The sequence below is a fragment of the Chrysochloris asiatica genome, unplaced genomic scaffold (assembly GCF_000296735.1).
Source record: "Chrysochloris asiatica unplaced genomic scaffold, ChrAsi1.0 scaffold00487, whole genome shotgun sequence".
NCBI lineage: Eukaryota > Metazoa > Chordata > Mammalia > Afrosoricida > Chrysochloridae > Chrysochloris > Chrysochloris asiatica.
The window spans coordinates 349,348-371,282 of record NW_006409005.1 but is presented as its reverse complement, the minus strand read 5'-3'; the positions used below and the strand labels follow the sequence as shown (position 1 = coordinate 371,282).

At 38.1% G+C, this 21,935-nt stretch overlaps 1 protein-coding gene and 1 pseudogene across 1 annotated transcript in view; one reads left to right on the top strand and one right to left on the bottom strand.

The window, feature by feature from the left end:
- OXCT1 (3-oxoacid CoA transferase 1) overlaps window positions 1-21,935 on the top strand; it is a 251,550-nt gene that overhangs the window by 190,213 nt on the left and 39,402 nt on the right. Inside the window, exon 13 of the mRNA XM_006877358.1 lies at window positions 7,469-7,558. Within this exon, the coding sequence (XP_006877420.1) occupies window positions 7,469-7,558 (90 nt within the window). The remainder of the gene's footprint in view (window positions 1-7,468; window positions 7,559-21,935) is intronic.
- Window positions 19,233-20,076, bottom strand: LOC102826878 (annotated as a pseudogene).

Below are 21,935 nucleotides of genomic sequence, written 5' to 3'. Positions count from 1 at the left end.
GTTCGAAACTACCAGCTGCTCCGCGGGAGAAAGATGAGGCTTTCTACTCCCGTAAAGATTTACACCCTCGGAAACCCTGTACAGGGTCGCTATGGGTCGAAACCAACTCGACGGCACTTAACAACAACAACAACAAATATGCTTTATACAAGCACTTCAGTATTCCTGGCATGGAACTGAAGTGGAGTGTGAGGAAATGAGGTGCTTGGACTTTATGGTTCTTGAGTCTTAGTTGACTGTCCAGTCAACTCTGTCTCATAGTGAATGCATGCATAACAAAACAAAACACTGCCCTGTGCCATGATCACAGTTGTGTTTGAGTTCACTGTTGTAACCATTGTGTTCATCTATCAGGCAGAATGCGCCTTAGACTCTAGGATAGTGAGAGGTCATCTTTCATATTTCAGACTTGTTATTAGGAGGAACCTGTCCTTAGAGAAGGACATGATGCTTGGTAAAGAACAGAGCCAGCAAAAAAGAGGAAGACCCTCAAGAAGATGTAGTGAAACAGTGGCAGTATGGGGTTTACTCCTTTTTGTGACCCTCCTCTTTGCCAAGTATGATGTGCTGCTTCAGAGATTGGTCTCTCCGAACAATGTGTCAAAATACATGAGACAAATCTCATCATCCTGATTTTTAAGGAACATTCTGGCTTGTAGTTCCTCCAAAACAGATATGTTTGTTCTTTTTTTTTTTTTGTAGTCCATGGTGCTTTCAGTATTCTTTGCAAAGTTTTTCTCCAGTCTTCCTTATTCATTGTCCAGCTTTCACATGCATATGAGGTGACTGAAAATACCATGGCATGGGTCAGGTGCACTTAAGCCAAGGTAAAGCACTGGAGAATTGAAAAGGTATAAGGAGAGGAGTGATATAGCCAGATGTTCCCTTTAGAGAGATTACCTTCATGGCTGTGGGATGAATGGATGTGAGAAGAACAAGGCTGGACACAGACTGATCAGCAGGTAGGCTGTTAAAACACTACAGAGAAATTATGGGAGTCCTAGCTAAGAAGAGAAAAGATAAAGTTCAAGAAATTGGGAAGACTAGAGTTCTGTATAAAACTAGATTGATTTATTATACATGGATTATAAGGGAAAGGCAAGAGCCAAGGAAGTTTGTAACGTGAATCTTGGGGTGGATAGTTACTGAGATAGGATTCTTTCTATCCTATGGCTCTAATGTTTCAGCACGCAGTTTTCAAGATCACTGCGGAAGAGGGAAGGACATGTAGGACTGTGTTTGGAAGGTTTTATGTATCAGTCCTGAAAGTATCAAATGTCACTTTTAACTAATTTCTATTGTTGTTAGGTGTCATAGGTTCCAATTCATAGCAACCATATGAACAAAAAATGAAACACTGCTCTGTTCTGTGCTGTCTTCACAATTATTGCTACACTTGAGCCCATTGCTACTGCCACTGTTTCGCTACATCTTCTTGAGTGTCTTCCTCTTTTTTGCTGACCGTTCTTTACCAAGCATTGTGTCCTTCTCTAAGGAGAGGTTCCTCCTAAGAACATGTCTGAAATATGAAAGATGACTTCTCACTACCCTAGAGTCTAAGGAGCATTCTGGCTGCACTTCTTCCTACACAGATTTGTTTGTTCTTTTGGCACACCATGGCACTTTTAATATTCTTCTCTGACACCATAATCCAACTGCATTGATTCTTCTACAGTCTTCCATATTCATTGTCCAACTTTCATATGCATATAAGGCTACTGAAAAATTCCAAGACTTCGATCAGGTACACCTTATTCCTCAAACTTAACAATTTAAAGAGTTCTTTTACAGCAGATTTACCTAACGCAATGCATCATTTGATTTCTTCACTGCTACTTCTATGAGTGTTGATGGTTGATCCAAGCAAAATGAAGTCTTTGACAACTTCAATCTTTTCTTCATTTATTATGGTGTTATTTATTGGTCCAGTGGTGAGGATTTTTGTCTTCTTTACATAATACAGGCTCTGATCGTCGTAGTGCTACAGAGGCCATAATAAATTATTACCTGTTCTACAAGCCCCTGTTATGATTGATAATTCATATTTATTAAAATAGTTTTGTTAATTTATCTAACAATAGAGAACATAATTATGTTTCCAACTCCCTACCAGTTGATTTACATGATTAATTCACCTGTTCTAGGAAATGCTATTAATCTTTGAAAGGAAAACCACATTCTTCTTTGTTTTGAAGACAGTGCATAATATAGAAAAGAGATATATTCTAATGGAACTTGGTTATAATTTAGTTAAACTAAGGCAAATTGTACATCCTATTTTTGGTTAAGAGACGATTTATTGCCTTTTTTTTTGTCTTTAAACAAATGTTATTATTTTATCTCTTTGTTTCTGCTACTCTTTAGGGACATGTTTAGAGGCTTTTTTTTTTTTTTTTTTCCTGAACATTTTTTAATATGGGGAATTAGAACAGAAATGAAGAGGTTTACATCTGGAATAAGGTAGACATTTCATGTTCTGGTAGTTAATATTGAATAACAAGCCCTCTCACCACAGGTAAATCACATGTCGATTCACATTTTTCAGTGGGACACATAGCATTACTTAAAATGCTTTTATAATTGTCACTGAAGACCAGAGTATTTAAAGGGAAAAAATCTGGGAATAAAAAATTATTAATATTAGTGATAAAGGTAATGGCAAAACTGGTTTTTCATGTTTTATATTTTAAGTAGCATTTCACAGAAGTGCTTCTGTGTGCATATGTGTGTGTGTGTGTGTGTGTGTGTTGATTTTACCTTTTAATAAAACCTTAAAATATTATCAAAGGTCATGTTTAGAACTTAAAAACTAACCATGTCTGTGGAAGTACAATGTAAGTATTTGTACTGTGACATATTTGACACATTTGGACATGTCCTATTATCAGTATTTACACTTTTACTTTCTTTATGATTTTGGTATTAGAAAATAGTACCCTCAATGAGATGAATTGTCATAATGACTTCAACAGTGCACTCAAACAAGGAATGACTTTAAGAATAACATAGAACCAGACAGTGTTTCATTCTGTCATACATTGGGTCACGATGAGTCAGAACCAAGTCAAAAATACTCAAACACAACAACAGCAACAACAATAGGATTGAAGTAGCTAAAATGTATTTTAAATATTAATTTTAGCTAAATTGTATTTTCTAAACCAAAGTAGATAATCATTTTCATGTTTTTAATTCCTAATTTCAGCTTTGGTATCTGGTTTAGTATGGTAGACCTTGAATAAATATTTGTGACTTGAAGATAATTCTTGAGTTGCATAACTGTGTCCTAATTGAGCTTAAACCATTTCAAAGTCATTTTCCTGTGGTATTCTTTTCATAATTGCTATCAGGGTCAGTCCTAAACTGCAAAAAGAAGAGTTAGTCATGAAGTGAGTATCTAGCAATCAGCTCTCCATTATGCGAGCCAGAATGTATTTCAGAGCTAAAGTCACACCATTCAACCAATGTATGTTTGCTGATGAGTTTTAAAGAAAGCCACACTCTGTTATGCCCAGAATCTCTTGTTCACAACAGGTTTACTTCTCCCAAATATCATTTTCCCTCCTGTGTTTTATTTAATTTATAGCTCACTAATTTCCCCATTTTGTTAGCTTGTTTTATACATTGAGTAGGATGTTGCTTTGGGGGAGTTGGTGATGGGACCTGCATTTTGTCTCAGCTGTTTTCTTAGTTTATAATGGTATCCTCATCTTCTCAAAATCTGTTCTATTCAGTCACTGACTCACTCACTTATTCCCTCAACAAATACATTGAGCCTCTGCATAATGTCAACCCTTATTTCTGTCCCAGTTTTTGCATGCATATGTGACAATTGAAAACATACTTGGGGCAGACACATCTTAGTTCTCAAAGTGACATCCTTGCTATTTTAATGCTTTGAAGAGATCTGTCGCAGCAGTTTTACCCCATGCAGTACATTACTATGAATAAGGATGACCAAAGAAGAATTGAAGGTTTTGAATCATGTTGTTGGTGAAGAATATCGAATATATCATAGACTGTCAGAGGACTTTGCAAATCTGTGTTAGAAGAAGTGCAGCCAGAATGCTCCTTAGAAGTAAGGTTGATAAGACTTGGTCTTAGGTACCTTGGAGTACTGATGTACTCTTTCTCTGTATTGCTTTTCTCATCTGACACTTTATGAAATGCCTTCTTTGTGAAATCCTCCTGGAGCTCTACCCCAGCCTCCAATTTCTCAGTTATCAATTGAATCCTATGTGTTCTGTTAGAACTTGATCATACTTACGTTAGTGAATTCATTAATCCATTCAGTAACTCAAATATTGATTTTAAAAGATGAAGTTCACTGTTCTCAGTGCTGTGTTAGAATTATATGCTAAATAGGACACAGCACGGGGAAGAGAGGGGCCCAGCTAACTTGGAAGTGAGGGAGACATGGGGAAATGTTTCTGTTAGAGAAAGATGTTTGGGATGAATCTCTTTTATTACACATGCCTGTGTTTCCTCCTCGAGACAAGAGATTTCTGAGGAAAAGAACCTTATTTTGATAATCTCTCATTCTGGTACCCAGTACAATGCCTGGCTCACACTACTCTCTGAATGTAGATATAAGTGAATGCCTTTATACATTTATTTTATTACAGCACTTTATACTTCACTATGCAATTTCTATGAATTATCTCATGAAGCGTTTATAATAGCTGTGTGGTAGATATTTTTACTAATAGTTAATAGAGCCTAAATTCAGAAAGGTTTAATGTTTTGCTCGAGTCAACCAGTGAATTAAAACGATAGTCCTCAGGTATTCTGCACCTAATCAAGTTCATTTTTTTCACTCTTGGAAACAAATAGTTAATTGTTAGTATCAATTTGAAGCATGTACATTAGAGATAAAGCATCAAGCCTGTCTAATCTCTCTGAGTGATGAAGGCTGTTCATTTATGAGAGCCAAATAAGAAGGTTCCTTTTAACAGAAGCAAAGAGATGGATCTTCCACTATGGTTTAAAGCTCCTTGCATTCCTGCCAACATAATGTTTTGACCCATCAGGTGCTCTAAAAATATTTAACTAATTGACAGTGGTTTTAAATGTGTAAATCACATTCACCTAAATTGGACAAGCTTCTTGTTTGAGGCTGTCATAAATTTTTACCTGTGTAATCAATGTGTCACGGGGGACAAAATTTGCCTGTGGTGTATTCTAATTAAGGAAAAAAAAGTTTTTAAAATCTAGGATATTTAAAAATATGCCTGCTTGGTTAATGGTTTCCTTAAGCGTCCTCTTCCCATTCTTTTAGCATTTGGCACCTTGAGTATAAGTCTGCCTAAGATCACTGTATGTAATCTCAAATTTGTAATAATAGGCTTTACTGGGAGAGTTGGTTCCTAACTACAGACTATACTTAAATCAGAGAGTGGTAACTCAGGATCTGCCTGATGCTGTAGCATTGCAGTGTCTCATAGACATTGAGTGCTTTTATATGAGACTTCTTGGTATTTCCTATCATGATAGTGTCAGCATTTTATATACAAATATGATGACCTAATGTCTCATTTATTAACCTTGCTGATGACTATGGTTGGAAGAAGTCCTGGTGTGGCACTGTGGGATAAAGGCTTGGCTTGAACCACAAGGTCTGTTCAAACTCACCAGCTGCTCGTTGGAAACCCTATTCAGAGTTGTTAAGAGTCAGAATCAACTCAACAGCACTTAACAACAACAACAAAGGATGAGGCATTGCTCATAGAAGTATAAAATTGCACATTTTCACATGAAGAGTCTACCTCACTTCAACAATGCTTCTGATACCAAAATCACTTGTGTTCTCAATTCCCTTCTCCCTCAATTCCCCAGTCACCGCCAGCAAATTCCTTTACATTTCATGGGAGGCTTCAAGCCACAAAGATATCCTGACTACTTGTTCCTCTAACTATTGCCATTGTTGTTAATTTCTGGTGAGTTGTTTCCAACTCATAGTGAGCCTGTATAGCAGGGGTGGGAAACGTCTGGCTCACAGGCCATGTAAGACTCTCGAAATCATTTGGTCTGGCCCTGCTAAGGCACCCGCAGTTCCAGCCATTGCATTATAGCAGGCTAATTTTTAAGTTGATAATTTTGTATGGCATGATGTTACAATATCAAGTAACATGATATTGTAGGAATGATGTTACAAATATCCAAATGGCCCTTAGCAGAAAAAAGGTTCTCTACCCCTGCATAGTGGTTACAAATCGGGCTGCTAACCTCAGGGTCAGCAGTTCGAAGCTACCAGCTGTTCTGCACGAGACAGATGAGGCTTTCTGCTCCTGTAAAGATTTACAGTTGGAAGCACTCCACAGCACACAACAACAACAACAACCCCTGCTGTATAGGGTTTCCAAGGAGCGAGTTGTATGTTTGAAAACCTTGCAGTTAGCAGCCCAGTGTTTACCCATCAATGCCTCACCAGGACTCACCTCTACCTAATACCTCACCTCAAATTCATGTCCATTATCTGTACAGTGACTTTTCAAGTGTTTCCCATCAGAGAACTAGACTGTGATTTAATGCTACTTGTGAGTGCAGTTCCTAATTTCTTGATAACTATGAGATTATGGCAAAGGAACAAGAGTCCTGTAAGATTTTATTGTCAAACCAGCAAGAGGATTTGGATTAAAAATAAATAAATAAAATTTCATGGAATTTTCAGTTTTAGAAGACATTTTTCTTCACTGTGCTTGATTAAGAATTTATAGCATAATTTCTGGAAGCACTTGATTTTTCCAAAACTCTGTAACCAGGAGACAGCATAAACCGTGGTGATTATTCAGAATGTGTGGCACGTAGAGAGTGCTTAGTGAATTTTTAATGGATGAGGGTGTGGACAAATGATTAAGGAAAAAATGATAGTGGTGAAAGTATTCTGAACTCTGTTTCTGTTTTTGCTTAACATGAATATATTTTTTGCTTTGTTTTTCTAAGAGCAGAAAGATAGACACACCTTTCACATTAACCATTACCAGAGAAATGCCATTAGTGCCTCTGCCTACCACCTAATGGCATCATAATCTACAGGAAATCCAAAATAGTGCTGTCAAAAGTGTCTCTAATTGAAGCCAGTGATGCTGATGATGTCTTTAGGAAAGAAAGAAATGGATGTCAGGGGTTGGTGGATTTCAGTCAAATATTTTTGAAATAACAATGAGCCACATTTCTGGAAAGGTTCTTAGCTGATTGTCTTATTGCTAATATGTCATCTACCAAATAATAAGCTAGCACGTCTTTACAGAAGTGACATATGCAATATTTATCTGAACTTTATCCTGCAACCATAGACAAACAGAGTAACAGTATATAAAGAGTCAAAGCCTTCCATTAATAAAGCTTCAATGAGTTTTTCTTGTTACTTCTTGCAGCAGTTCATTCTGGTAACTTAATGTTATTCTCCCACACATTTACTAAATCAAAGATATGGCACTACCTCGAATTTTCTGTTTCTGTTTTTCAGGGGAAGATGGTGAAAGGAATGGGAGGTGCTATGGATTTAGTATCCAGTACCAAAACCAAAGTGGTGGTTACCATGGAACATTCTGCAAAGGTAGCTCATGTTCTGCTTCTAGCCTGCTGCTCGTTGGCAATTCCTAACACACTGAAACCTAGTATATCAGGTTACCTGACTAGGCTTTCATTGTTTTCTCTGATTCATTGAAGTTGAAAACATTCATATTTTAGAGAGAAAAGTTACAAGTAAAGTCTGTTTATTGTTACTTGATGAAATGGTTGTTTAACTTTTAGTGACGCAAACCCTGAGGATTTTCTTCAAATATTTACCTTGTGTGCAAATTAAAGGACAAGCCATAATGTCTCCAAAGGCCATGAGGAAATGCTTTGTTTCAGATGCTTTGAATCTGGTATAAAGAAGCTTGCTCTGGTTGCTATCTGGGCACGAAATGGAAAGTGTGACAAAACTTGGGTTTTCAACAGCTGTCCTTTCAAGGGGAGACTATAGCGTCCTACCAAGCCTGTGAGGTTACATTTTGAGAAAGATGTTAGGAAATGGTAGACTTTATGATAGCCAGTCTTTATTCTGAAAACAGTTATGCTTTTACTTTCATAAATCATCAACTATCTATGCCAGGATTCAACTATCACCAAAACGAGAAAAGAATGATTGACTTTATAGAACTACATTGATAATTATGATGATGAAATTAACAACATCTTACACCAGTAATGAAACCAAACCTGTTGAGGTTGAGCTGATTCCATTACCCCACATGCTTCAGAGTAGAACTGTGTCTATATGGTTTTTCATGATCGTAATATTACAGAGGAGTACTGGTGGGGCACTGTCAGGTAAGCACTGGACTTCTAACCGCAAGGTTGGCAGTTCAAACGTATCAGTCATTCCTCAAAAACCCTATACAGAGCTGCTATGAGATAGAACAGACTCAACAGCACTTAATAACAATTTTAACAGAGGTATCGGCCCTTTCATCCACCATGCATTGAGAGTTTTGTATTAGCAATGCACTGAGAACTGTGTGTTTATGTGTGTATGAGTGAATGTCAAAAAAATTGTGGAAAAAATTATTTTTGAATCCTATTTTTTCATGAAGTTTTAAAAAATCCCCTCAGAATCCTGGTACTCACTATGCTGTCATTATTTTTCTGGTTCCAGAAGTTCAGCTGCAGAGAGGTTAAGTAATTAGTAGTCACACAACTAGTGGGACTGAAATTAGATGTGATGCCTCTGACTCCAAAGCCCAATTATCAGTATAACTGTCTTCCCTATGTCCAAATCAATGTCTGTGCACCTCAGTTTAACTGATAGGAATCCCGAGACTTCTGCTGTTTTGCCAAGTCAATACTAGGTTTGTATTCCTTTCTTTGTCCATTTTTGTAGCCCAGGTGGTGCAGGAACTAAAGCATTCAGCTCCTTACCAAAGATTGCTGGTTTGAAACCACCCACTACTCCATGGGAGAAATATGAAGCAGTCTGTTTCTGTGAAGATTTACAGCCTTCAAAACCCTATGGGGCAATTCTAGTCTGTCACAGGACTGGGCAGTGTTTCATTCTGTTGTGCATTAGGGTAGCTATGAGTTGGTACCGACTCGATGGCACTTAAAAACAACATTGTTTTTTTGGACAGCAATGGGTTTGAGCTTTTTTTTTTTCTTGTTGTTGTTCATTTCCCTTTGTTCTTCATCATCCCCAATTTCAAAGCAAAATCCACTGATTCTTGCTTTGAGGCTTGCTAATTTGAGCAGAAATAGTTCATTTACCCAATTTTTCTACAGATATGAAGCTGGAAGATTTGCATCTGACTTGCTTCTCATGGGGAGTTCTGTTTCAGAGTCATGAGTGCCTTGAAACAGCTTTGTTATGAAAACTGTAATAAATATGGAATTATCATAAATTGTTTGGTAAACAGTAGGAAGTGAGCAATGGTGCATAAATATGGAACAAGAGAAATGAAATCAACACAGGTGACTTTTGTGAGATGACTTACAAAAACATCCAAAACATTTCATTTCATAAGTAAAAGAATGCCAGGCATGCAAATCAAACACAGACCTCCTCTGAAACCAGTGTCTATTTGGAGGAAAGTCTTTCTGACGTTCCTTTTGTTGTTACTTGAATGTTGATGCAGAGACACTGAAGTCCAACTCATTTGGATCATTCGTGTGCATTGGTTTTCAAAACATCAGCCCTGTATTTAGCAAATTGTCATTTTTGTGTGTTTCTGAAATGTCTTTTCTCCCCTCAGCTGGAATCCCTGATAGAGGAAAATAAATGGAGCCTCAAACTTATGACTAGAAATTCCTTATGAAAGCTTTTCACAAAAGCAGCTAATATTTGTACCTCTTCTCTCTATGTGGAAATTGTTAGTGGGTTTAGACCAGAATTGGAGTGAAGTATTTTTGTCCCAGATACTTTCACATGAACAAATCAACAAAACTGTACTTCAGGTGAAAGTAATAGTTTGTCCCCACTTAATAGTTACATACCATTGAAAACAGAAGTTTCTCTTCTTGCCTCTTCATGTTTTACTCTTGGCCTGAAATGTGTGGTTGTTTTTTATTGCTCATCAGTATCATCCATCAAAATAAATGGAGAAAAGATTGAAGTTGTCAAAGACTTCATTTTGCTCAGATCAACCATTCATGGAAGCAGCAGTCAAGAAATCAAATGACATAATGCATTAGGCAAATCTGCTGCACAAGATTTAACGTTTTGAAGAGCAAAGATGTCAGTTTGAGGACTAAGGTGCACCTGACCCAATCCAGGGTATTCCGATGCTTGTGAAAGTTGGACAGTGAATAAGGAAGACTGTAGAAGAATTGATGCATTTGAGTTATGGTGTTAGAGAAGAATATTAAAAGTACCATGGACTTCCAAAACAAACAAACAAATCTGTGTTGGAAGAAATACAGCCAGAATGCTCCTTAGAAGCCAGGATGGCCAGACTTCATTTTTCATACTTTGGACATAGTACCAGGAGGGACCAGTTAGTTCCTGGAGAAAGACATCATGATTGGTAAAGTGGAGGGTTTTTGAAAATGAGGAAGAGCCCCCAGCAAGATGGATTGACATGGTGGCAGCAGCAATGGGCACTCAATTATAGCAAAGGTTGTGAGGTTGGCACAGGATCAGGCAGTCTTATGTTCTATTGTGCATAAGGTCACTGTGAGTTGGTACTGACTTGATGGCACCTAACAACATCAGTATTGTTCCCAGCCCAGCTCAAGAGAACACAGGGCCCTTTCTACTTATCTGCAGTACTTGCTCTGGTAAGATTGGTAGGGGAGGAGAGGTTGTTCACATCTGCTAGCATCTCCAGTTAATGACCTGTTGTTACCTTCCACATTCTGGCTAACTTCCTCAGCTTCCTGATTAAGTGAACTGTCTAGGGGACTAATCCCTAGAGTCTTGTAAAACGTAGGAGTGAGAAGTTTGCAATGAGGAATTAAAACCTGAGCAAAGAGCAATGATCTTCTTGTATTCTGTGCTACTGATTTTTTTTTTTTTTTCCTCCAAGTGGGAGGAGCTGTCAACTGATTTTCAAGGCAGGTTTCCTTTTACTCCCTGTTCTTCTCTGTAGGGCTATTAAAGCTGCAGCTTGTTTAGAAATATAACTTTTCTTTCTTGCCTTTTTTTTTTTTTTTAAGCAGACAAAAGAAACTCTTTCCTTTTAAGTCTTTGCAACCAGCCATTTCCTTTAGGGGACAGCAGCTTCTGAATTGGGCACTTGGCTGCCTATCAGTGCTGCTCTAGGTAAAGAGCCTAACATCCCTGTTCCCCCTGCCTTAACACTGCCGCTGGAGATAGTACACAGACACAGGCTTCAAACTGGCATCGTGACATGATTTTCATCTATATTTAGGTGTTAGGCTGACAAGCAACATTGGCAGTGTTTTTGGTGTCTTCCCAAAAATGAAGGAGGGGATTAGCAGTGTGAGTTTCTACCAGGTATAAAGCATTGTGCTTGGCATTGCACATGCGTTATCTCATTAGTTTATCAGTGATTAGTATATAGGCAGATAAGAAACTTGCTCAGGTAAAAGTGATTGAGCCAGGAGTTCGAATCACTTTTGTGCAGTTCCTATACCTGCTTTCTGTATCACCATTTACCAAAGCTACTGAACTCCTGGTCTGGTGCTGTAGAGTCAGCACTGGACCATGAACCACAATGTCAGCAGTTCAAACTAACCCACTGCTCCTTGCAAACCCTACATCGGGTCTCTGAGTCAGAACTGACCCAACAGCACTTAACAACAACAACCAAAGCTACCTCTACACGAGCACCCTATCAACACCTACCCTTTTCTGAAAGATTCAAGTTTCAGATTCACTGTCTTTTCCTTATTTTTTTTTCCTGGTCAAACTCTCTTTGCTTCTATAAAACAGGTATCAACAAGGCATTTATTTAGAAGTCCCATGCACTGCCAAAAAAAAAAAAAAAAAAAGAATCTGTGTTGAAACAAAGTCAAAATGCGCTACAGACGTCAGGATGGTGACACTTTGCCTTTCGTACTTTGGACATATTCTCAAGAGGAACTAGTTCCTGAAGGACATCATGCTGGGGATAGTGGAGGGTCAGTAAAGAGAGGAAGACACCAATGAGATGGGTTGGCACAGTGGCAGCAGCAATGGGCTCAGGTAGCAAAGATTGTGAGGATGGCACAGGAAGTGCTTCGTTCTGTTGTGCATAAGTTTGTTATCAGTCTGAATCAACAAAAAAGCTCCTCATGTTTCCCATTTCTAGGGTTTTTAAAATTCTGTCTTCCTTTTTTTTTCAAACTTTTTATTGCTAATAGAGTGAAAGTTTACACAAGACAGAATCAGCTTTACATTCAACAAATAATAAACTTTATTTCATTTAAATGATTGCACCCCTCCCCCTCCATGCAACAACAATTATCCCACTTCCTCCCTGTGGTTTCTATTTCCATTCCATCCTCCTTCCCATCCCTCCTCCACTTTGACCTTAGGTGTATGTTGCCCCAAACCTTACTAGTGTTGCTGTCCCCTCCATATCTATTTACTGATTGGCTGAAAATTGGGCCACATGAGAAAGTTCCTTCCCAGTCTTGAAGGGTGGTCCAGGGCCTGTCTCAGGTTCCTCCAGCCTCTTTCTAACCAGTTAGCCTATTTTTGTTGTTGTTGTTGTTTTAGCCAATAATTTTGAGTTTCAGTCCATATTTTCTGCTGCTTTATCTGGGACATTCTAATGTGATCCCTTTCAGGGAAGTTCGTAGTGATAGCTAGACACCCTCCATCTTCTCATCTGTCTCACTGTTTACTACCTCTACCTCTACAAGAAGGAGCTCTGGTAGCGCAGTGGTTATGAATCGGGCTATGAACAGCAAGGTCAGCAGTTCAAAACTATCAGCTGTTCCACAGGAGAAAGATGAGGCTTTATGCTCCCGTAAAGATTTACACCCTTGGAAATCCTGTACAGGGTCACTATGGTTTGGAACCGACTCCACAGCACATAACCACCACCAGCTCTACAAGATCAGAGGTGAATTAGCCTTTGTGTTAGGAATTAACTGGTTTGTGCCTTCATTTTAAATGCCCAAATTTATAGTGGTTGACTCTTTGTTGTGAAATTTTCTATTATATGAGTATGATAATTTGCTTACCTTCCCCTCTCCCCACCAAAAAACCCAGTGCCTTTGAGTCAGTTCTGACTCATGGTTTCCGAGGTTATGAATCTTTATGGGAACAAACATCTTCATCTTTCTCCCATGGAGCGGCTGGTGGGTTTGAACCGCTGACCTTGCAGTTAACATTCCAGTATTTAGCCTACAGTGCTATTGTTGTCATTGTTAAGTTCTGGTGAGTAAGTTCCAATTCACAGTGACCTTGTATAGGATTTCCAAGGAGTGGCTGGTGAGTTTCAGCCACTAACCTTGCGATCTAGTGCATTATCCAACAATACCACACCAGGACTCCCTCAATTTGTGTATATAGCCATGAAAAATCTATCGAGGCTCTACTATATGCTAGCTTCGATATATTTTTCATGGCTATATACACAAATTGAGGGAGTCCTGGTGTGGCATTGTGGCCCTGTGCTGTTGTTACTGTAAAGTGCCATCAAGTCGATTCTGACTTGTAGCGACCCTGTAGAGGGTTCTGAGGAGTGACTGGTGAGTTTGAACTGTTTACCTTGACGTTCAAACCAACATTGTGGTCCATTGCTTGCCTTACAGCTCCACAACAGGACTTCAAGCCCTGTACTAGGGACTGAGAAATTAAAAAATGAAAAGCTTCAGTTTGCTGTACCTTTCATGGCGAGAGAATTATGCAAATATTTAAAATAGGTGTACAGAGTAGGGTCATAGACTAGAGCACACGTCATTTATGGGAGACCTATGTGGAGTGCTTTCTGAGATATGTAGCATTTTTCTCAAGATCTGCAGAGTGAAGGGAATCAGATCAAGGGACTCAGTTGTTGAATGTGGGAGGGCAGTGCATGTTGAAGAATTTACAATTAGGTGTCTGTTAATAGACAGCAAAGGGAGAAGGGCTAGATAGAAACATAGCATGACTGGAGCACTAGGCAAGTGCTGAATTGAAACTGCTGTTGCCATTAAGTGCTGTACAGTCAGTTCTCACCCATAGCCACCCTGCATAAGGTTTCTGAGGAGTGGCTGATGAGCTTGACCCTCAGACCATGCGGTTCAGACTTTGCAGTCCAGCCCGTTAACCCACAGCACCACACCAGGACTCCAAATTGATAACAGTCTTAATGCTGTTGTTGTTATGTGCTGTTGAGTTGGTTCCGACCCATAGCGACCCTCTATAGGCTTTCCAAGGAGCAACTGGTGAGCTTGAATCACCAACCTTGTATTTCAAACAACTTTGCAGTCTAGTGCATTAACCCACAGCGCCACGTAGTCTTGTATAATTGTGAAAGAGTTTCTAGTGTGTTCTAAGAAGGATTTCATTCAGAGGAATGATATGATCCAGTTTGCAAATGCCCCATGTATGGCTGCAGTGAGTGTGTTTGCTCTAGTTCTTAGTACCAATACTTCATATCTGACCAATGATGTTGTTGTTGATTAGGGAGGTCAAGTCGGTTCCAACTGATAGCGAGTCTATAGCATTTCCATGGAGTGGTTGGTGGATTTGAACCACCAACCTTGCAGTTCAAACTTACATTGAGGTCCAGTGATTATGCTACAATGCTGCACCAGGACTGTTAAGCATGACTAAAAGATTATGATTAATAATTGTTTTAGCTTTTTTCATCTTTCTTAGTTTGTGCTTAGTCAATTTCTGAGTGAGTCGTCCAATATTTGTTCATTTCACTTATTCTTTCCACTTTTATTTTATATATTATAAAAATTATTATATTTTCCTGGTTTGTTGCTCCTTTTATAACTAAGTAATGATCCTCATTATCTAATAATTCTTTTTTCTTTGAAGTCTCCTTAAAAGGTTATTGATGTCAGAGACATGAAAAGACATTTGTATCCTGAATAAGTTTACCAAATGTCCTGCCTTCCAACACATGCATATCACACACATACAAACAGCAGCCAGAGTGATTTTTGTAAAAACTATAATCAGTTCACAGAGCTTTTTTCTTGGCTCAGAAACCCTCCCAGGATTGCCAGCTAACTTAGATTCAAATCCAGATTTGTTTAGGACCCTCCATAGTCTGTTTCATCCCCACGTCCTCTGTGATCTGTTACCATTTTTCCTCTCAATTCTGGTAGTTCTGGTCCTGCTCTCTATAAGTTTCTACAACATTTCAGCCACCTTTCCACCTTGGGACCGCTGCACTTTGTGCTTTTGCTGCCTAGAATTAGTCTTCTCCAGATATCTGGATAGCTTGCCCATTCCACTCCGATCTCTTTGGTCACATGTCACCTTAGCAGGAAGCTTCTACTGACCACTCTGTTGTAGAAAATAGAACTACCCCTCTTTAGATGGCTCTTCATCCTTTATTCACTAGAATGTAAGCTCTGTTATAAGCACTCAATAGAATAGTCTGACACACAGTAGGTCTCAAAAAAACATTTGTTGAGTTAATGATACTTTGAACATATAGAGCACTTTTAACTTTGTATAAACCTTTGCATGTGTACTGTTCTCATGTTATCATTATAACACCCTTGTGAGATGGAGTTTATTTCCCTTTCAAAGGGAAGAGATGTCAACTAGGGTTAATATTCTGATAAAAATCAAGAAGACAATCAAATGCAAAACCAAGCCCAGAATCCACATATACTGTTTCGGAGTCTCTTTTGTGTGTGTGTGCTAAACATTTCTGTCTGGCAAGTATCAGCACTACTAGCAAAATAAAGGAAAGTATTTTGTTCTTGATATTGTGTACTGGAAATATGTTCCTAAGGGTATAACTTTCAGAGCACAAAAGCAAAGAAATCTAGTTACAGTTGTCATTTATTGGAAACAAGCTAAGCTTTGGTACCTATTTTGGAGAACATAAATGAGAGCTCTGCTTTATTTCTACAACAGGTTTAGATTTTATTTTTATTACAGTAGGAGGTCTGGATTCTGTAGGCATAAAAACAGAGGCATAATAATGTTGCTATGAAGCTTAGAATCAATCTTAGTGAATAATTTTTAAAGTCCAATTCACGTCTGATCACCCGGGTCTCATATTGAAATCTTGAATGCCATTTTATCTTGTCTTGGCTTTTTGTGGAGAGCAATTATAGAAAGTAAATGAGGCTTATTAATCTTATTTATTTTGGACCCATTGTGTTACCCAAAGCCTACACATAATGATGGCTTTTTGTTAGGTTTTTTTTTTTTTTAATCCTTCTCCAGGAATGAGACTTGAGATAATTTTCAGCAACACTGAAAAGTACCCCTTGCTTTTTGAAAGTTCACTTCACACCTCCTCGCTTTCACACTGAAAAACTTCTATTAGTACGTGTTTTCACTAACTGAAAGAAATACAGAGAGGATTTTCTTTTTTACAAAAAAAAGAAAGAAAGAAAAATGTAAAAAAACGAAACTAGCATTCAGTGTTTGCTTTTCCTTGAGGCATTAAAGAGGCAGCACACACAATAGTGGTGTTACCAAGCTCATTCCCTGGGAACTACACTCAGATTCTCATTATCAATCCCCCATAGCTTTGAATAGTTATATGCAATGATACAACTTTGCTTGCTGAAAAGCAAAGAGGTCTTAAAGTATTTACTGATGAAGATCAAAGACCACAACCATAGGTATTCTTTACATTGCATTTCAATGTAAAGAAAACAAAAATCCTCACCACTGGACCAATAAATAACATCCATATAAATGGAGAAAAGATTGAAGTTACAAAAGACTTCATTTTGTTCAGATTAACTATCAATACTAATGGAAGCAGCAGTCAAGAAATCAAACGATGTATTGCGTTAGGCAGATCTGCTACACAAGACCTCTTTAAAGAATTCAAGAGCAAAGATGTCTGTTTGAGGATTAAGGTGTAACTCACCCAAACCATTGTCTTTCCAGTAACCTCCTATGTATGTGAAAGTTGTACAGTGAAAAAGGATCGTAGAAGAATTGATGTATTTGAGTTCTGGTGGTAGAGGAGAATATTAAAAGTACCATGGACTGCCAAAAGTACACACCAATCTCAGTTGGAAGAAGTGCTGCCAGAATGCTCCTTGGAAGCCAAGATGGCCAAACTTCGTCTCTCATACTTCAGGCATTTTCTCAGGAGGGACCAGTCACTGGAGGAGGATATCATGTTTGGTAAAGTGGAGGGTTGGAGAAAAAAACAAACCCCAGTGCAATGGATTCACACAGTGGCAGCAGCAAGGGGCTCAGTCTTAGCAAAGATTGTGATGTTGGTGTGGGATCAGGCAGCATTTGATTCTGTTGTGCATAGGGTCGCTATGAGTCAGTGCCAACTCGATGGCACCTAACAATAACATAGCTTTGAACTGTGTTAGTGAACAGTATGGTGTTGTTGTTAGGTACTGTTGTATTGGTTCTGATTCACCATTGGTTCCTGCACCATCCTCACAATCATCGCTGTTTAAGCCCATTGTTGCAGCCACTATGTCAATCTGTCTCATTGTGGGTCTTTCTCCTGCTTTAGCAAACATGATGTCCTTCTCAGGGACTGGTCCCTCCTGATAACATGTGCAAAGTACATGAGACAAAGGCTCACTATCATAGCTTCTAAGGAGCTTTCTCGCTGTACTTCTTCCAAGACATATTTGGTTGTTCTTCAACCTTAAGAGAAAATACAAGGCATTCCATAGTACTTTCAAGTATTTGTCTCCAACACCGTATTTCAAATGTATCGATTCTTCTATGGTCTTCCGTATTTGTTGTACAAGTTTCACATGCATATGAGATGATTGAAAATACCCCTAGCTTGGTTAGGTGCCCCTCTGTACTCAAAGTGACAGTTGCCTTTTTGACACTTTAAGGATCTCTTACAGCAAAGTTGCCCAGTGCAATATGTCATTTGATTTCTTGACCTCTACCTTCATAGGCATTGATTGTGGATCCAAGTAAAATGAAATCTCTGACAGTTTCAATATTTTCTTTATTATAATGCTACTCATTGGCCCAGTTTTAGGAATTTTTGTTTTCTTTATGTTTGCAGCATAATCCATATTGAAGGCTGTAGTCTTTGATCTTCTTTGGGAAATGCGTCAAGTCCTCTTCACTTTCAGCAAACAAGATTGTGTCATCTGCAGATTGCTCTGTGTTTATATGTGTCATCTGTGTATCACTGAATGATACTATATACCACTGTTATTTTAGGTTTCTGTGTTATTTTGTATGATTTAGTAGATTACTTTTGGCTTGGGCATGCTAAAAATTCTTCCCTTATAAATGAATGGCAATTGCTTTCTCTCTTTTTTTTTTTTTTACCTTGCACTTTGCTTTTATTTCACAATAAAGCACATATACTTAACATTTATTTTGGTCCTATCAATTTCAATGATTAGATTTCATGTTATATAAACAATAAAAATAACACTTAAGTCATTTATTATTCACTTAATGCTAATCATTAAGCCTATCAAAATTCTTCTGTCCTAAGGAGGGGCCTAACAACATCATTAGTAGACTAATAACTGAAGCATCCAATAACAGACTAATAACAGGAAGCATCCAATATCAGCCTTAAGAATCAAGTCAGTCTCCTAAATTGCAGCATATTCCCCCTGCCCTAAATTAGCTGACAGGACTTGAGCCAGATTTATGGAAATTTACAGGAAAAATACATTTTGGTCCAGTATTTAAGTAACCAACTTTGGATTAAAGTTAAAACATAAATCAGACCTGAACAAGCACCAGCACACACATCCTATGCAATTCTATGGGGATTCTAAGAAAGCTATAAAGAGATTCCAGCAATGGGTTACAATAAATTACAACATTTCACAGTAGTCTAAGTGCTTTAATTATGCAAAGAAAACCCTTTTTTTCTTTGAGAGCAGCTTATTTCTTTCTAAAAGAGTGGCTGTGGGTCTTTTACAAACATAAAAGCTGTCTGATTTCTAACTCAGCCTCGAAAGAATGCTATCTCAAGGCATCGTGTTTCCTTGCAGCAAAGTGAGCTCTTATTCTATCCAATAATTCAGCACTTAGTAAACTGACTGAAACAGTTAAGCAACAGATTCAGAAAAAGGTTTTGGTGATAAGAACTTACTTTCCTATTAAGACACGTCATGCATGTTTGCTGTTAAAATCAATTAACTTTAAGATAAATATAGTAAAGCACAGGCATCTAACTCATTTTCCATTAGAGATGAAGATATTCACTGGTTCACTGACTCTCCTCTTCTTTCTGGGACCCTCCAAACTCTGCTGACTGATCACAAAATCCATTCTTTGAATTTGATTGATGGGTGATCTCAATAGTGTTGTTCTCCTGAGATTTTTCTCCAAACTAGGTGCTCTGGTGGCCTCAGTTGTGACTTTTACTTTCATGCTGTGAAATCCAGTGGAGATCAATCCCACTTGCAGGTTGACAGGCTCCTCTTCAAACAGCAGAATGTGTGAGTTCACCCCTTCTTTAAAACCAGGAGGTTGGAAGTCACGCGGGGTCACCTCATTATAGTAGTGAAGTTTCATAGTAAGTAGAACATTATTAGGAAGAGGTCCAAGGTTCTGCATAAGCATATACAATTTACGGATCAAAAAAACACTAGCTTTTTTAGTATCTTCACTGTTTGCTCCACTTTTCAAGCTTGTGCTTCTGCTATAACTGTCAAAATCCATAATGGCTCCTTCTCTTGTATATTTGAATTTGAACTGGTATAGCTCAGTCACTTCCTCAGGTTCATTGGGAGTTGTGTAAAGTGTAAGAACTGCCATGTGTAGATATTTCTTTTCCAATGCATCAAAACAACCTTGAATCCATTTGATTATATGCAGTGACCCAGCACATGTGTTATATCTTCTTGGAGGATTTTTAAATGGAGATCCTCTAAATGGCGTTCTCCATAAGAGCTCTCTGGAAATAGGCCCTTTATATACGTTATACATGAGATAGAAGTAGCAAAAAGTTTCTTCACCATTATCAATGACTCATGCTCATTAGTGATTTGGGATGGGAAAATTGTTTCCTTGGGTAATCTGATGGAGTGAGTGAGCTGAGCAGTAGCCATTATAGGAATCTATCAGGATGCTTTTAACAACTCTAACCCAGCCCTTGAGTGTGATCCACCCACACCTCAACTCGTCAACCGACGCCTTCCTCTGGCAATTGCTTTCTTGCTGTACTCTTCCTCAACTTACGAAAGGTACCAAAGGAATGCCCTATCACTTTCTGATACTGTATTATAAAACAAAATAAGTAAAGTATTTCTTTATTCAGAATGATTCATAATTAGTGGCATGTCAGCTTGTTTATTTCTTTTCTATTTATAGACGCCTACCAATCTTTTATAGTTAGATTGTTTGTTCACGTAAATCCATTTGGAGGGAGAAAAATTCAACTTTATGAAATAAAAATCCTTATGTAGTTTCTCCTTTAAATTTCTTTCTTAAAAATGCAACCACCTTTCCTACTGACATCGAGTCTATTCCAGTTCTTAGTGACTCTATATAGGGTTTTCAAGACTTTTAAAGAATAGACAATCTCATCTTTCTTCCACAGAGCAACTGGTGCATTTGAACTGGTACCCTAGCTAACCCACAGCAAAAATCTGATAACAGGGAGGGAGGCAGGGAGGGAGAACATAATTAATAACCAGTAAAGCTCTTATAACTGTCTTATAGAATTTAATTAAACTAATAACATTCAATTCTATAACTTTTGAGTTTATGTGCAAGTGCACCCCCATTCTTTAAAATGAAACTAATATTCAGAGAAGTTTTCTAAGGCACCACAACAATTCATGGATGGAGGGAGAAAAGAATGTCTGCTTATATCTGAGCTCTGCTATCTTCAGCTAGTGATCATAAGCTGCAAACTTAAGTGAAAATAAAAGGTAGACCGTGGTAATAATTTTTATATTATTTTTAAGAAAAGGGACCTTCTATTCTAAGACCTTAAAGCTCTGAAGCCATGATTTTCAGGGAAATTGCTTGCCGTACCTGTTGTCTAATTTGGCTAGTATTGCACTTGAGAATGCGCCTGTAACCACGACCCATTATTACATCTGCTTATAAAAATCATCTGTAATAGCAAATGTTCTCCACTTTAGAGCTAGCTAAGTCTTTCCACGGCCTGTTTGTATGTTGCAGTCCCTGTTGGTACATGCTTTATAAAGGTAAGGAGGAGCCCTGGTGGTGTAATAAGTTAAACATTGGACTGCTAATCACAGGGTTGGTGGTTCAAACATACCAGCTGCTCTATGGCAAAAAGGTTTACAACCTGAATATCTTAAGTAACAGTTTTGAGTTTTGTGTCCTGTAGGGTCACTGTGTGTCAAAACGGACTCAAAGGCAGTGGGGTTTTTGTGTGTTTTTTTTTTGTTTTTTTTTTTGTTTTGTTTTGTTTTTTGTAAAGGTTAAAAATATCCCATGAGCAAACTTAGTGTTAGGAATCCCCTCCTATCCTTTTATTCTTGATTTCCTTCATTTAGGTCTTTTCCTATACCAAGTCTATCATCGCAGTGATTTGACAGTTCTATATTGTGTAATATGACATTTCCTAATATTGTAAGTATCTGTGCTGTATGTATGTGGAAACTATTTTACTTCATTTAAGCATTTAGACTAGTGGAAAGAGTGATGGGTCAAGAAATGATAACAATGAGGCCCATTCATTCTATAATCTTTTGGCATGTCCTAAGGGACACCTACCATTGGCTTAGTAGTGTCACCAGAAAAAGTTTTAAGTGTTCTCTTGCCAGGTTCAACTTTCATAGTTCCTCTTTTTAGAAGACTATGGCAAGGCATCAAGCTTTGTGAGGCAGCAGACTGAGGGGAGAGAATAACAGTTACTCACTCTGCTTCTCTCTTATTTATGTGCATGCTTCATTTTGAAGTCTTGAGGTGCCTTTGCTGCTCTTTTTGATCT